Below are 17,605 nucleotides of genomic sequence, written 5' to 3'. Positions count from 1 at the left end.
TTCTCCAAAGTTCCATGCCAGGTCAGAGACTATGAATGTTTTTTTATCATTCCTGAAGAACTCAGATTAATCTAAAAGCACTCTGACCTGACATGGCTTCCTAAAGTCCTTGATAACCTTCCCATCTTGTTTCAAAGGCATGCCACACAATTTCTTTCCTTTTAATCCTAGTGCCTAAAGAATTTGACATAAGTTATGCATACTGTTGCTAAAGCATATGTTATATTTTCTTCCTACTTGAATTATCTTTCCTTCCAAAGAGGAGGAGATGACTGATTCCTCATGCTCTTCCTTTGAATATTTTAAAACTTGTTCTTCTCAATAACTTATTTCGTATTTCCTATGTTTTTCAGATAGTTTTTAAGTAAAAAAAATAAAGAATTTTATTAGTATATAGGATAAGAAATTTTATTTTAAAAGAATACATATATAGAGAATGCTAGGTCACAGAGAATTATATTTTGTTAACTGGTGTGCTAAATTCTTATATATTTTTACTTATTCTAGGTAGAATATTCAGCTCTCTAATGTGGCAAACTTAGATAAATGTGTGTGTGTGTGTGTGTGTGTGTTAAACAAAAAATTGATTTTCTCACATTTCTGGAGACTAGAGGGCCAAGGTATCAGCAATTCTGGTTTCTTCTGAGGCCTCTGTCCTTGGCTTGTAGATAGCCAGTCTTACCATGTCCTCACCATGACTGTCCTTGTGTGCACGTACCACTGGTGTCTCCCTGTGTATCCTCATCTCTTCTTGGACACCAGTCAGTCTCGCTTAAGGCCCACTCTAACAACCTCCTTTTAATTCAATAATTTCTTTAAAGGGACTATCTTAAATATAGTCACCTTCTGAGTTACTAAGGTTTAGGCTTTCAACCTATGAATTTGGTGGGGACACAATTCAGCCCATAAAATGCATTATATTTTAAAAGTTAATCTGTTAGAGCCACTTTAATTGTAAACATACTTCATGATGAGAAAATATCTTTTATTACATTCCTAATTTTAAGGAACTATTCTTTTATACTGGTTGAGTTAGAGCCACATCAGTGAGGTAATAATTATTAAACATTAATTCAATCCACTATTTAACACAATAAATTGTTATCCATATTGGACACATAATATTTGCTAGGCATTCCTCATAAGTTTAAAGGTGAAAATCTAAATCCTGTGTACCCAAGTTTACAACCATATATGGAAGACAATTTTTTTAATTTAAATTCAGTTAGCTAGCATAGAGTGCATACTTCGTTTATGATGTAGTGTTCAGTAATTCATCAGTTACATATAACACCCAATGCTCATCATATCATGTCCTTATTAATGCCCATCACTCAATTACCCCATCCCCCCCATCCACCTTCCCTCCAGCAACTCTGTTTCCTATAGTTAAGAGTCTCTCATGGTTTTTCTCCTTGATGACTTTTCATTCAGTTTTTCCTCCCTGGAAGACAATTTTCTAAGAGATATTCTAACATACAAATATGGCTTTCTATGTCACAAACCTAGAAATGAACAGATATGGAACTAATTTAAGAGATCTCTCAATATTATGGGAAAGTCCTTTACCACTCTTAACAAACAGACATAGATTAAAAATGATGGCAAATTACAAAATAAGTAGAGATTTAACTTAATAATATGGTATCTGGTTAGTAAATATTTACAAAGCTTTTCCTTATCTATTTAAAGCTTTGTAATGGGAACCTGTCTTCTCCAGTTTTCTGTCATTATTCTCCTGTTTTTTAAAGTCTTTAGTTAATATCAGTATCAGCTCACCAATTGTAACAATATACACTAATACAAAGTATTAATAATAAAGGACAAAGGGAGCCTGTGGGAACTCTGTACTACCTTCTCAATTTTCTGTAAACCTAAAACTGCTCTAAAAAAAGTATTTTTAAAAAAGAGCTATATAAAAGAGTAAACTATGAAGCTAGGTTCAGATGTGTTTTATTAATAACCTTGGAAAAGAGAGAAAGCATAATTGTAAGATCCTAAGAGAGTACTATGAACAATAATATGCGTATAAATTGGACAACCCAAAAGAAATGGATAAATTACTAGAAACATAAAACCTACTAAGACTGAACCATGAAGAAATAAAAATCTGAACAGATCTATAAGAAGGAGATTGAATCAGCAATCAAAAACCTCTCAACAAAGAAAAGCCCACTTCTCTTTTTTAAGGAAACTTTTCATATTAATTTACTGTGGTTGTCTTGACAACAAACTCGATATGAAAATTTGAAGTGCACTAAGTCATTGAATTTTAGAGTGGAAAAGCACATTAAGATTATCCATTTCCAGTAGTTCTCCCTTTAGTCTGTATCAGAATCACTTAGAGGGTTTGTTACAACACAGATTATTGGTCCCCACCGCCAGAATTTTCAATTCAGTAGGTCTGGGGTAGAGTTTGAGAATTTGCATTTTTAACAAGCTCACAGGTGATGCTGATTCTACAAATGAACTTTACGCTGGGATGGAAAAAACTACAATCTGTTGGCTCCTGTGTAGGGAAAAACCTAGTGCTTCCTCCTTCTGTGTTTGTCCTGTGTGTCTCTTTTACTTTCATACTACTTCTACCCACAACACTTTCAACACCAGATGTATAGAGATTTTTTCCCCATAGCAAGAAATTCTTCACAACACTAGCTGGGTGTCCCAATTTAACTTGATTCTGACACTATCTGGAGATAACTATCAGATCCCACAAGTTAAGGGCTCAGCTCCATAAAACTGCCCCCTCTCCTTCCTTTAAACACCAATAGCAAGTCTAGTTTGTTACCTGTGCTTCTGACCCATCGGCTACAAATCTGGGGTTCTCATAACCCCTCCTTGGGTTCAATTAAGAGCTCACAGAACTCAGGAAAACTGTTTACTTACCATGTACCTGTTTGTTATAAAAGGATACAGATGAACATCCAGATGGAAGACATGAGTAGAATAAGGTATGTAGAAAAGAACACAGAATTTCCAAGCCTTCTCCAGAAGCGTCACTCCCCCTGCGCCTATTCACCAACCCAGAAGCTCTCAAAACCCCTTCCTTTAGAATTTTATGGAGGCCTTATTATATAGGCATGATTGACTAAATCAGTGACCACTGGTGATTGAATTCGTTCTCCAGCCTCCTCTCCTTCCTTCCCCAGAGGTGGGGAATGGAAAGGACTGAAAGTACCAACCCCCTAATCACAATGGTCCATCTGGCAACCAGCCCCATCCTTAGGTGAGGTCCCAAAGTCGCCTTATTAATATAATAAAAGACACCTGTATTGCCCCCTCATTTAGAAATTCCAAGAGTTTTAGGGACTCTATGTCAGACACAGAATAAAGACCAAATATATGTTTATTTATAAATCACAGTATTACACATTCAATTAAATCACAATTCTGGTTAAATTTAATTCTACCTACTTTATTTCTATACCTGTGTAGCTGAATATGGCTAGAGAAAAATATATAACCACAATAAATAGTCTCATTTTGAAATAAATCAACTAGGCTCCTATGCTGCTGGGTAATTATATTTACTGTTTTTCCCTAGTCCTCCCACCTACACTCTTGAACAATTATATAGTTTATTCACTCTCCTCAAACCTTCAATACTTCCTCTGCTGTTTTCAATGTCAGCTAATGACCACGTGTCCTCTTTCACTAAGAAAATTGAAACACACAGATAACTACTACCAACCTGCTTATATCTTCATGGTCTCTATATTCTCTCCAGTTACTATGACTGTGTAAGCTCTCAACTTGGCCAACCTCTCTACTGTACATTCAAGAAAGTCAATCCAGCAACTTTTCATCTGTTTCCTTTATATAATTATGTTATTATATCTATATTATTATACCTAATTATGTAATTATAATGATAATAGATACTGATCTTTCTGCTAGATCAGCAAACAAACATGCTGTTCTTTCTCCCATTAAGAGAGAAACACTTAGAGTGCCTAACTAGCTCAGTTGGTAGAGTATGTGACTCTTGATCTCAGGGTTGGGAAGTCAAGCCCTACGTTGGGTGTAGAGGTTACTTAAAAAATAAAATATTTAATAAATAAAAGTGAAAAACTCTCTCTTTAATGTATCCTTCTATAATGCTCCATTTCATTTCTCTTTCTCTAATGCAAAACTCCTCGAAATGTGTTATATTCACTATTTCCAATTTTATTCTCCCATTCTCTCATCTCTAATCAAGCTTTCTCCCATATCAATCAGTCAAAATCTCTACCTATGTCACCACTGACTTCGTGCTAGATCCAAAGGTCAGTTCTCGGACCACATCTTACTTGACATACCAGCACATATTACACAGTTTACTTCACTTGGATTCTAGAACAGTATATTCACCTACTTTTCTTCCTACCTTTCTAGCCATTCCTTCTCAGTCCACTTTGCTGGTTCCTTCTCATTTCACTGGGCTTAAAACATCAGAATGCCCCCAAACTGACTCAAACCTTTTTTATTTTCTATTTATATTCAAGGACAAAATGAAATCAACCAGCCTCATGACTTTAAATGCCATTGATAATCTGATGGGTCATATATTTGTATTTATAGTCTGGAACCATCTTGAAATTTCTGACATAGCTATAGAGTTACTTAAAATCCATTTAGAGGGCAGCCCAGGTGGCTCGAGCAGTTTAGTGCTGCCTTCAGCCCAGGGCGTGATCCTGGAGACCCGGGATCGAGTTCCACATCGGGCTCCCTGCATGGATTCTGCTTCTCCCTCTGCCTGCCTCTCTCTCTCTTAATCATTTAAAAAAAAATAAGAAAAAAATCCACTTAGATGTCTAATAAGCATCTCAAACTTAACATGTCCCAAACTGAGTTCCTGGTATTCCTTTCTTTTTCCTCGTATTCTTTCCCATATCTGTTAATGGCAGTTCCATCCTTCCAGTTTCTCAGGTCACATACATTAGAATCATCCTGGAACACTATGTTTCTTTCACACTCTAAGTCCAGTTTATTAGCAAATTCTGTTGGTTTGACCTTTATATTATCCTCAGATTCTGATAATTTTTTACTACTTCCTTTGTTACCACCTGATTGGAGGAAACCTCTATCCATTTCTTGCCTTGATTTATTGTACTAACCTATTAACTGTTCTCCCTTTGTCCAATCTTGATGCCCTTTAGGATATGGCCAGCAGGAAGAGTGATCCTGTTAAGTGCAAATTGAATTACATCACTCTATTCTCAAAACCTTCCTCATACCAAGTAAAATTCTAATGCTTTTGTCTTTATTTTTTTTCCATCATGCGATAGCTGTTCTTTTATTCCTCAACTCTCAGACTGAAGGGGCTAAACTCTGCTCTCCTACCTTCTTCACTTACCTTTCTAAGACATTTATAGGCTTCTTAGTTTGGGAGTGGATTTTAAAATACAACTGGGATGTTAAATCATCTAAACATTTATTTTAAATTTGATACATCTTAAGTAATTTAAATAGAGTACTTTCTAAGTGGAATGTATTTTTATTTATCATATTTTCTTTTTCAAGTGTCTGCTATATGTATACTCTTGAGGCATATCAGCCTGGGTTAATTCCCTTACTCTCTCTACCAGATGTTAGAGGACAAAGGAAAGGAAAGGCTACTTGGGCATTACTTAGGGGAAAGTTTGGTAATGTCCAACGGTCAATCTATCTCAAGTTACCTCCTAAGCTTTGTAGTATCCTGTCCTCTGGGACTGGTAAAAATACCTATAGGTAATAATCGGGCATGAATATTCAAACTTGGAGAATCCAGGTGAGTAAAAACTTCTTTTCCATATAAAGATGCATAAGCCTGCTTAAGAGCCAAAGAATTTTTTAATAGAATCAAAATTGCTAGCATGAACTCTATATGTTAAAATTTCATGAAATTTATTCTAGATGTTCAATTTCAGAAGAAGAAAAAACCATTTTCTAGTAAATGAGCCTAAGAAATAAGAAAATGGAATCAGATGGCATGATTTTTTTCAGTTGAACTTATTTCAATAAATGGAAATTGTAAATTTTCTAAAATGTGTTTTTTAAAAAGGGATGTTAAAGGGAGGAATATATGTATGGTAAAAGAATACTGGCTTAGAAATTAGGAAACATGAGTTCTAATCCAGGCTCAATCACTAACTTGTCATGTGACATGGCCCAAGTCTCATCATTTTTCTGGGTCTCCATTTTTTTATTAATAAAATGAAAGGATTTGACAAGTTGATATCTTAGGCCCCTTTTAGACCTAACATTCTATGATGCCAAATTGTTGCAAGTGATGAACTCGCAAATCTACTGATTTATGTATATATATTACTGCAATATTATGATACTATAGATATAAACTATTATTATAAAACATTTATTGCCCATAAATGAATAACAACTGTTTTAGAAAGAATTTCACATGCCAGTGATATGAAATTGTTTTTATAGGTACATTCCTCTCACTGAAAGGAGCTGTGCTAGCATTCTCCTGTATGGACCGAAATGGCGGATTAATGCAACCGCCATATGAAGTTTGGAGGGATCCAAACAACATAGATGAAAATGAAAAATCTTGGAGAAGGAAACTGGTCATGAACTGCCCCTCTCCATCCCAAGAAATAGGAGATCATCAGTATACAATAATCTGCTCAGAAAAACAAGCCAAAGTCTTCTCACTGCCTTCTCAGACTTGTCTTTATGTTCATAACATCACCGAGACATCTTTTATACTGCAAGCAGATGTGGTGGTCATGTGTAACAGTGCCTGCTTGGCATGCTTTTGTGCCAATGGGCATATCATGATAATGAGGTACTTGCCTTCTTTATAAATTATCTGGTAATCACAACAGTGTGACCAAGGTACAATTCTGAAAAGTATATGTGTAATGTGCAATCAAGAAGCAACCTAAGATCATTGCTTCATTATGTTTTGTGAATGTTTTATTGTTTGCTGATTTGAGGAGATTATGTGGTTTATACCTTTTTTATTTTTTGCTTTTGCTAAAAATGCTTTACATTGTGAATGAAAAATATATTTTAATTGATTTCAAGGAATCTAAGGAACAAGTGATTTTTCTTGTCATTAACACATTAATTCACAAACATTTATTGAACATGTTACCCCCAGATTCTATGGTAGGCATAAAAAATAAAAATGAGTAAACTCTAAGGAAAAGAAATGAACTTACTTTTTCTATGTCTTATAGTCCACACAAGAACTTTACATACAGAGTTTAATTTGGTCCTTAAGGTTTCTGTAGGACATAGGAAAACCAAGTATTATTTGCATCCTCCATTTTACATATGTTAATAAATTAAAGCTCAAATTTGCCTGAGGTTGAAAGTCTAGGAAAGAGTAAGACTAGCACTGAACAGTATATTAAAAGTCATAACTACAATTGAAATATAACATTGTGTAAGTTTAAGATATAAAACATGATTATTTGATATAGGTATATATTGTGAAGTTACTACCACAATAATGGTAGTTAACATATCTAACCTCAGTTACCACTTTTGTGTGTGTGGTGAGAACTTTTAAGATCTACTCTTCTAGCAACTTCAAGGATACAAGACAATATGGTTAACTATAAGTCACCATGCTGTACATTAGAACCCCAGAATTTAATAATCTTGTAACTGGAGGTTCATGACCTTTGACAACCTTATAATAAGGTATCAGGTGAGAGATTTCATTATACTGTTAGTAAATTAAAATTCATGAGACACAAAATTAATTACCTAATTATTTTATGAGTTCAACAAACACTTAATAAACATAATCTATGTAGAAGTCACTGTCATTCATTTTAATACTTCACCCGGTTCCAAAAATCACTGTTACAGTTAAGCATTATACTAGTCCTGTTATAAAATTAGTAAAAATGTAGTCGTGGTTCTTAAAAAGCTTACTATTAAATTAGGAGAGATAAGACAGATACACAAGTAATTATATATATTCCAATAGAGGAAATATAGGGTCGAATTTTCTAGACACAAACTAAGTCCTCAGAATTCAAAGTCATGACATAGTTGGTATATGTTATAAAAAAAGGAGATGTTGGGAGGAAAGTAAACTGAAGAGGTGGATGGCATAACTTATTGAGGACCTTTGATGGCAGGCTAGTGAGTTTGATGATAATCAGTTAGTAGCTAACCTGCTCCATTTATCCATTAGGAAATACACATGGAAGGAGAGCTTGAAATGGTTTTCTGAACTAAGTGTTAGCTATCTAGAAAGCAAAGTTGAAACAGATGTGAGGCATAATTGAGGGAAACTTGCTGAATGTAAAACTGATTGTGAAAGACAGTAGAGGTCATTAAATCTGAAGATTAGAAGAGAATTTAAAGGTTAAAATAATTTAACGAATTTGGATAATAATGATGTCATTAGCAGATAGGAAAGTCATGGGAATTTGGAAAAGCTGATAATGAGAAGTTTGAGAATGAGTGCTTGAAATTTCAAGTGCTTTTAAGCCATTCCCAAAGAAATTTGGCAAACAATTTAAGGTCTGGACTCCTAGAAAAATATGGAAGATCTCACTCTGAAAATCGTCTATGTAATAAATGCATTAGTGAAAGAAGCATTGCATGAGATCATCAAAGAAGATAGTATAGAAAGGAGAAATAGTCTTATCTGGGAACAAAAACTTGAGGATATCTCTATATTTATGTAGAAAAAAAAATCCAGCAGAAGGTATTGAGAAGTCATCAGAGAGATAGGAAAAGGACAAGAATAACTCATGAAAGGATAGAAGAAATCCAAATAAAAGATAGAAGACCACCAAGACAATGGTCAAGAGGTAGTCAGATATAGCAGAGAGGCCAAAGAATTTGAGTAGAAGAAAAAAGCAATATGCCTGGCAACTAACAGGATATTACTGATCCTTGAGAAAGCAAATCTTGAGAGCATGGTGGAGGCAAAAACTAAATTTTCAATGGAGTAGAGGCAGTAGTATAGATCAGGAGTTGACAAACTATCATCCACAGACCATGTCTTTCCTGCCCTCCACCTAATCTAATACTGTGCAGGCTGAGAGCTAAGAATAGATTTTACATTTTAAGATGTTGAAAAAAATCAGAGAATATTTCATAATATGTGAAAATTATATGAAATTCAACTTTCAGTTTCCATAAATAAAGTTTTTTTGGAACACAGCCACACTCGTTTGTTTACATAATGTCTAGCTGCTTTTGCATGGCAGGGCAGAGTGGATTAATTGTAGCAGACGCTATGACCTACAAAGCCTATATAATATTTACTATCTGGTGCTTTAATAAAAGTTTGCCAAAGAAAAAAACAAAAACAAACAAACAAAAAAGTTTGCCAACCCCTTCTATAGAGATTATTCTTTCAGGAAATTTTGTGGTAAAGAAAGATGCAAGACAGGGAAGTAGTTCAGTAGCAAAACTAGATTTTCAAGAGTGTTTTTACTGTTATATTTATTTTCTTTAGTAGGGGAGACATGAGTAGATTTGTAAGCCAAGAAAAAGTAGTTAGAGAAAGGTTTGAAAAAATAAAAACAATCATTTATTGTCTGCTCATTCTCATAAATATTTGTGGTTCTTTCTCTTCTTATCTGGTTTCTCTTTCTCAAATTGTTTTTTGGTATTTGTCATGAAAATCATTCCAGTCTTGCTTGAAAATGATGACTTGACTTCTAGAATGCCTTAGATTCGAGGGGGGAAAAAATGTGTACCACACCTTAGCTCCCCTAAGCTCTCATTTAGTCACTCTAGTTTTTTCCTTTTAATTAAAAGACATTAAACTGTTGTCACAATTGAGATTTTTAGTTTGATAGTGATTATTTACCGTTTTTGCAAATTTTTTGTATCTTGTTTTCTCAAATGATATTGGGTTATCTGAAAATTAAGTTCCATCTAAATAAATATGTGCTACCATCTGCATTTATGAGGTAAATTTCTTGAGAAATGAAGAATGATAGAATTTTAAAAAACAACAGGAGTTACAGCAATAGGAGAATTAAGATGCTATCTCTGATCTTCCTCTGTTCTTTGCAAAAGCTGCTTTAGATAATAATGGCTACTTTAATATTATGTCCTAGTGGAAAATCTTCATGTGTTCCTGAGGATCTCAAAAATATTTGAAAGGAAGTTATTTTGGAATGATTCTAGTAATATTGGGTGAGGCTAGGAAATAATATGTGGCATGAAGAACTGAATACTTCAAAGTGGCATTGCCAGGTGGTCATTCTCCTGAACTAAGGATTTTCTGGATCTTTCCAGATCCTATCAGAAATTAATTATACTAAGTCGATTCTTCTCAAGAGCTAGGTTTCTGATAGTTGGCAGGTAGCTAATGATTGCTTATCTGCCAATGTACCCAGATCTAGAAAATAGTAGAAAGAGATAGAAGAGGCTTATCTATAAATGAGTTCTCAAACTGGGTTGTGAAAGCCATTTTTAGTGAGAACCACTGTTAGTTACGTGACACTATTTCCTTATAAAGTGTCCCTCCACAGGGGGAAAACAAACAAACAAAAAAAAGAGCTTTCAGCTTTAAGAACACTTGATTCCTAGTCATTAACAATTGAATAACTCTTCCTTTTCCTATCTAAAGTAATTACACCATTTTTGTTTTCTTGGCGTACTTTTATTATGCTACATAAACAATGTAGCTTATCAGAAAAGTCCATTGGAATACCTTCCCCCACTACCATCCATTAATTTGTTTGTTTGTTTGTTTGTTTGTTTTCTACCCATTAATTTGACTGAATCTGTCACGGAAGTCTGTTTAACTGGGTTTGTTTTGGAATCATATCCTAAAGACCTTAATTACTTGAAATGCTGTAACATATAAATCTTTGAAATCCAGTATGTAATTTACCCTTACAGAACACCAGTTCATGCAAACCACATTTCAACCGCTCAATAACCATAAGTGGCTAATGGCTACCATATTGGACAGCATAGTGCTAGAACCTCATAGAAAACTTATTCCAATTGTGCAGATTTCAGGCCCCATTTTATATGAAAAAGTACTAGAGCTTATCTTGTAATTATAAACTTTCATAAGAGAAATAAGTATTCTTTTGTCAAGTTGCTGGTTTTATTATCTGGGATAATTTAAAATCATTATGCACATCAGAATCAGTTGAATGATTTCAAAGCTTGAGATTTAATGACAAGCCTATGTTCCTCCTTTTGGCATTAGAGGTGTGATTTAAAAGCAATGAGACAAAAAAAAAATAAAAGCAGTGAGACTTATTTTCCTCAGTAGTTTGCAAAACCAGCTCATGGCAGTATCCAAAGGGACATCCTGATGAATATTTATTTTTTTAAATATTTTTTTAATTTTTATTTATTTATGATAGTCACAGAGAGAGAGAGAGAGAGAGAGAGAGGCAGAGACATAGGCAGAGGGAGAAGCAGGCTCCATGCACCAGGAGCCCGATGTGGGATTCGATCCCGGGTCTCCAGGATAGCGCCCTGGGCCAAAGGCAGGCGCCAAACCGCTGCGCCACCCAGGGATCCCCTGATGAATATTTAAGCAAAATCATGGGCTACATCATTAGGATAAGACTATAGCCATTTGGAAAGACACTTGAGATGAGTGGTATTCATTAGGCTAGCAAATCCTGATCTATTACCTATAACTTATTCTCATTCCCTTATAACCTTAACCATGTTTATTTATTAATCATACCTTCAGTGCAGGTGATTTAAGTCATAGGTAATTTTCACATCCTGTGTATAGAGAATGTTGGAGGAATGGGGAGCAAAGCCTAATCCATTGCCAGGCACAGTGAGCTGAATCCATTCTACATCTCCATCAGTGCATAACCTCCTCAGACTTGGGAGTTCTGCCTTAAAAGGAGACAGTAGACCCAAGTCTGCAGTCAGACACTTTCTAGCTGTGGTGTTTCTGCCATAACCAAACACTATAACCATATTGTAGGAACCTGGGAAATGCTGCAAAAAAATATCCTGAAACTGCTGGCCACTGCTTTTTATCCAATCTTCAAGGATATCTGCTAAGTATCTGTGTGAATTAAGATAAAGGACTGGGCCCATGATTTTTTGTGTATATATGATTTTATGTGAAAGTCTAAGGGTTTTTTTTGTTGTTGTTGTTTTTGTTTTGTTTTGACCACTGAGACTTCAAGAGAATAAAAAGAAATAACCACAAAATAGTGGTATAAAAATAACTTTTCATGTAAGAATATGCTCACTTTACACAGAGAAATTAAAGCTTCTAACAACTTGAATATGAAATGTGGATTTGCTTTTTTCCATTCAGCTTACCTAGTCTTCGCCCAATGTTGGATGTTAATTATTTGCCACTGACAGACATGAGGATAGCACGGACATTTTGTTTTACCAATGAAGGCCAGGCATTATATCTCGTCTCTCCTACTGAAATTCAACGGTTAACATACAGCCAAGAGATGTGTGATAATCTACAGGTAGGTCAGGCACATTTATGAATAAACATTGGACATGGTTGTAAAAAGAGAATGAGAGAGATATCTAAAAGCTAAAATATTCCTGGGCCATGCAATAAATATGCCTTCCCTAGGATATGTTTTGAATATATGTTCATCATTGTGACCCTGTCAAGTTTAGTGTGGTCTAGGTAAACACAGAAAAAAATAAGAAGGAAAAAGGGGAAGTAAGAGGGAGAATGTGCAGCTCATACATATTAATGGTTGATTTTTTGATTTTTGTTTGTTCATTTTATTCTTTGTTTTTTTTGCCTATGGAGAAGCTGCTGTAAGATTATAAACTCTCTAAAAAAAGAAGGAAGGAAGGAAGGAAGGAAGGAAGGAAGGAAGGAAGGAAGGAAGGAAGGAAGGAAGGAAGGAGAAAGAAAGAAAGAAAGAAAGAAAGAAAGAAAGAAAGAAGAAAGAAAGAAAGAAAGAAAGAAAGAAAGAAAGAAAGAAAGAAAGAAGAAAGAAAGAATTATAAATTCTCTTTGTCCAAGGTGTGGAATATGCATGTATACACAAGAATTTTGTAAACAATTCAGGGAGCTCATGAGCCATACAAAAGAAATACATATCCTGTGGGTTTGAATTGGGCATTTATCTTTTACCATGGTAGTCAGCAGAACCTTGAAACAGAATCAATATAAAAGCATTTGAGAGGTTTAATTGGTTCAACCCCCTTATTTTACAAAAAAGAAAACTAAAACCCACTCGTTTTAATACAAAGTTTGAGAGCATAAGCTCTGAACTGTTTCAGTTGTATTTTGCCCATCTGTATAACTTTGGGCATTTTATTTAACCCACCTGTATGCTCTGTCTCGGAGCACTGGTGTGAGAATTAAGTGAGAACATTGAGCACGGTGCCTGGAACATAGTATATCTTAAAAATAAATAATAATGTTCTTACCATTATTCAACGAATACTTACTGAATTGTTACCATATACCTTGTACTTGGCTAGGCTATAAGAATACAGTGATAAGACAAGATTATAGTCCCTACCCACTAGTATTGGAGGGAGCTAAGTAAACAGACAAGCACAGCACTCTGTGGAGAAGAACACCTATGTGTGGCTGTGTCAGCACTGGGGAGACATTGAAGAGAGGCCCCTGGGTTGACAGAATAGCAGGAAGAGTAGAAGAAAAGGGTCGTAAGGGGTGAGTAGGAATTGTCCATAGGAAGGGATGGCTGGGAATGGAAAAGAAAATGATATTCCTGGCAAAATCCTGGGGGTTCAAGAACCTGCCAATAAAGTGCAGTTAGTGAAAAGAGGGGAGGGATAGTGCTGGAGAATTATTCCAGAGCAAATCTTAGAATACCTTGTAAGTGCCTAAGGAATCTGGCATTTTATTCCAAGGGCAACAGGAAGTTATTAAAAAGGTTTAGCAAATTTGTATATGAAAACTAATATTCTGGTTGCATATGGTTTTGAGGAATGAAGGAGAACAATTAGGAGTCTTTTTTTTTTTTTAAACAATTAAGGCCAAAAATAACAGTGGCTTAAAATAAGGCAGCCAGCAGTGAGAATGGAGAAAATTTAGCAGATTCTGTAGCTATAAAGTGTAGTCAGTTGGATTGCTACAGTTATTAGCTGTAGCAATGTGGGGAAAGGAAGGAAATTGGAATGGGCACTGCCATTTCCAAAGAGGAGGAAGAGGATGGAGAAAGTCAGGTTGCAGGTCAGACAAACTGATATTAGGTCACAGATCTCCTGACTTGGTTGAAGTTCCTTCCTCCACACTAGTGGTTCTCAAATTTTGGTCTGCTTCTGAAAGACCTAGAGAGCACATAACAAGTATAGGTAACCAGAGCACATCTATGTAGATTCTGATTCAGTATGTGTGGAATGAAGCCTAAGCAACTGTATTTCTAACAAGGTATTTTTCAGTCATTCTAAAGCACGTCAAGTATTTAAAAACAATTGTATCTCACTATGCAGTAGCGGCTTATTTTGACTCCTTTGTCTTGAGCTATTTCCTAGCTTTGTACATCATATTAACATAAATCCAAATGTCCTTCACATACTACCAAAGGCTTCCTTCTTTATAGGGTAGTCTGTGCTTGGTTCAGGAAAGGGTTAGGACAGGAAAGAGGCTATGGAATTGAAAAAGGATCCTAAATCCAGAGTCATGTGGAAAGTAATCCTAAGGTAAGTATATTAGTTTCTCATGTTTTCTAACTGTAAAGGGGAGAATAGGGCAGAAAAATGAAAATTTTCTGACGTCAGTTAAGGAGAAGGAAAGGAAAGGATGTGGAGAAAAATATGCCAGAAAGAAAACTGGGAACAAAGCAAAAATTGTCAGGAAAATCTTTTTCATTATGTGCTTTAACATGCTACAGTGTTCTCTTTTTTCTATCACTTTAATTTTAGTTACTCTAATGCTTTTTTGTTTGAATTTGATACAGGACATGCTAGGAGATTTGTTTATTCCCATAGAGACACCAGAAGCTCAAAACAGAGGCTTTCTCAAGGGACTGTTTGGCGGAAGTGGACAAACATTTGACAGAGAAGAGCTTTGTGAGTAAACTGATTATGAAACTGTACCACAAAATAGAAAACGTTTCTGTGCGTGTGTGTAACTTAATGTAGTATGTGGTCTCAAATTCTAGATTAGACTTTTTTACTTCTATACCATGGAAATTATATTTTTTACTAAATATAAATAAAATTGGTTACTTTATATTAGGAAATAGCTTAACAAGAACAGTACATGTGACTCATACAAATAATACATCATTTGCAAGTAGATCATACCTGCAAGGCAGGGTGAGGATATTCAATTACTAAATTCTGGGGGAAAAATGTTTATTAATCTGCTTGCCTTTAACCACTACTGGGAAACAGATTCTTTATTCAGAACACAAGGTTTATCAATGCTACAGAATAAATTACTTTAAAATTCTTCCAGTGAAACTCTGATGAGTAATCGGAAAGGAGTAGAAAGATACAAGGGAACATTTTCAGAATGAAGAATGTATTTCCCAGAATATCTCAGCCCTATTTGGTCTTGCAGATCAAAACTCTTTTTCTCTTGAACTTTTAACCAAGCAAAAGATCTAGGTGCCTCTATATGATGGAATATTATTCAGCCATAAACACAAATGAGGTTTGATATATGCTACAGCAGGGATGAAACTTCAAGACTTCACACTATGTCAAAGAAAGAAGACAAAAAGGGCCACATATTGTAGGATCCCATTTATATGAAATGTCCAGGAGAGGTAGATCCATAAACAGAAAAGAAATTTGTGGTTGCTAAGCCCTGGGGCAAGGAGGGGTGGGGGAGTGACTGCCAATGGGCAGAGTTTCTTTTTGGAGTAATGAAAATGTGTTAAGATACAACAGTGGTGATAGGTGCACAACTCTGTCAGCACACTAAAACCCCACTGAATTGTATATGCTATGTATATAAAGTGTGAATTATATCTCAAAAAGGCTCATTTAAAAAAAATACATTTTGATTCCATTCCTAGCATTATCTTCAAGAATGCTCACTAAATTTCTACCAAGATAGCTGTCTCAATAAAAACATCCCCAAGAGACAGAACATGGAAGACTCCTAACTCTGGGAAATGAACTAGGGGTGGTGGAGGGGGAGGAGGACGGGGGTGGGGGTGGCTGGGTGGCAGGCACTGAGGGGGGCATTTGATGGGGTGAGCACTGGGTGTTATTCTGTATGTTGGCAAATTGAACACCAATAAAAAATAAATTTATTATTTAAAAAATCCCCCAAAATTTATTAAAATTAAACTGAACTTTGTAAATGCTAGGAAAATTTTTATTCCTTTATAAAGTAACATAATTTCAACACATATATACTAACACCCCCCATGCATATATCCTGTCCTGTAGAATTCACTGCCCGTACACACACATCTTAAAACAGTAACAACTGGGGCCTTCCAAAGGGTGACAGCAAGATGAAGAGAGATGGTAAGAATGAAGACTCAGGCAGAAATTTAAACAGATGAACAGGCCTAATATTGGAATAGACCCTAATTTGGGTTAAATATGAGATGACATATCCTGTGAACATCCCAATTCAACAAAGTCAAGAAATCCAATGATGCCATGTTGCACGGAACCCACACACATACACATGAAGACATGCAATAACGATATGGTCACCTCACAGTCTCAGACTCTTTCATAGACATTCTTCATAGGTAAAAGCTAACATCTCCAAATACATACCTAGGATAGGACCAAATGTCTCTCTCTTGATGAGAATCATGACAATAGAATTTATGGTTAGAACTTTGGTGATAAACTTGTTCATAATTATTTGAGTTACTGACAATATGTCTTCAATTGCTATGGCTTGAATCCCTAGTTGGGGAAGCTTCAGCGGGAAGAGCCTCTCGCAGCCTTGCACAGCACATTCCCGGACCAGGTGGTATAGGAGGGATGAAAGGTGCTGCTGGAGGGGTGATGGGAGAGCTGACTCGTGCTCGGATCGCACTTGATGAGAGAGGACAGAGGCTAGGAGAGCTGGAGGAGAAAACTGCAGGCATGATGACCAGTGCGGAAGCATTTTCCAAACATGCACATGAGGTAAACTGCTTAATCTAGGCATCTTCATACAGTAATTACTTTAAACATTGGGGTTCTGCACAAGAAAGCCCATAGATACCACCGTAAGTAATCCTGTGTGAGAGAGCCAAGGTAACCTGGCTCTCATTATAAGTATTATAATTCCCCCAGTATTGGGGAGAAAAATGTTTTTAAATACTATGTTAATACTCCTTTACTGTAGGAGATAATTGAAAAGAAAATTATTCATTGGTTCTGATACATTGGGTCTATATTATGCATCTGTTACTAAAAAGGTGCTTAGGGACTTTACATGATCCTCCCATGCCTCCCCAACAAAGGCATGAGGGGCACTAGAAGCTGGAATCCACATACTACTTTTTGCTTCAATCATCAAAAATCAGCTGAGTCTTTACAGCTTATTTAAAAAAAATATTTTCATATGCCCTTTATTTCAAAAATAAGTTTTATAAATTTTGAGGTTTAGATATGCATGATTAGCTCAATATGAGCTTGCTTTGATCAGTACTTTTAAAGATTTTTAAAAACATTTTATCATGACTATTTTTTCTTTGCAGTTAATGTTGAAATATAAGGATAAGAAATGGTACCAATTCTAAACTTCTAAAGAAGCTGTGACTGCTTTGAGAAACCATTATTCAGG

The 17,605-nt window shown here is 35.5% G+C and overlaps 1 protein-coding gene across 2 annotated transcripts in view; it reads left to right on the top strand.

Annotated features, from left to right (window-relative positions):
* STXBP5L (syntaxin binding protein 5L) overlaps positions 1-17,605 on the top strand; it is a 336,858-nt gene extending 319,253 nt beyond the window's left edge. For both annotated transcript variants that reach the window (XM_055316232.1, XM_055316231.1), the window contains 5 exons: positions 6,409-6,769; positions 12,221-12,386; positions 14,814-14,925; positions 16,742-16,962; positions 17,520-17,605. In XM_055316232.1, the coding sequence (XP_055172207.1) occupies positions 6,409-6,769; positions 12,221-12,386; positions 14,814-14,925; positions 16,742-16,962; positions 17,520-17,561 (902 nt within the window). In that variant the 3' untranslated portion in view covers positions 17,562-17,605. The remainder of the gene's footprint in view (positions 1-6,408; positions 6,770-12,220; positions 12,387-14,813; positions 14,926-16,741; positions 16,963-17,519) is intronic.

This window comes from Nyctereutes procyonoides, unplaced genomic scaffold (genome assembly GCF_905146905.1).
Source record: "Nyctereutes procyonoides isolate TBG_1078 unplaced genomic scaffold, NYPRO_anot_genome, whole genome shotgun sequence".
Lineage (NCBI taxonomy): Eukaryota > Metazoa > Chordata > Mammalia > Carnivora > Canidae > Nyctereutes > Nyctereutes procyonoides.
Note: the sequence above shows the minus strand (reverse complement) of the source record. Positions and strands in the feature narration are given on the sequence as shown.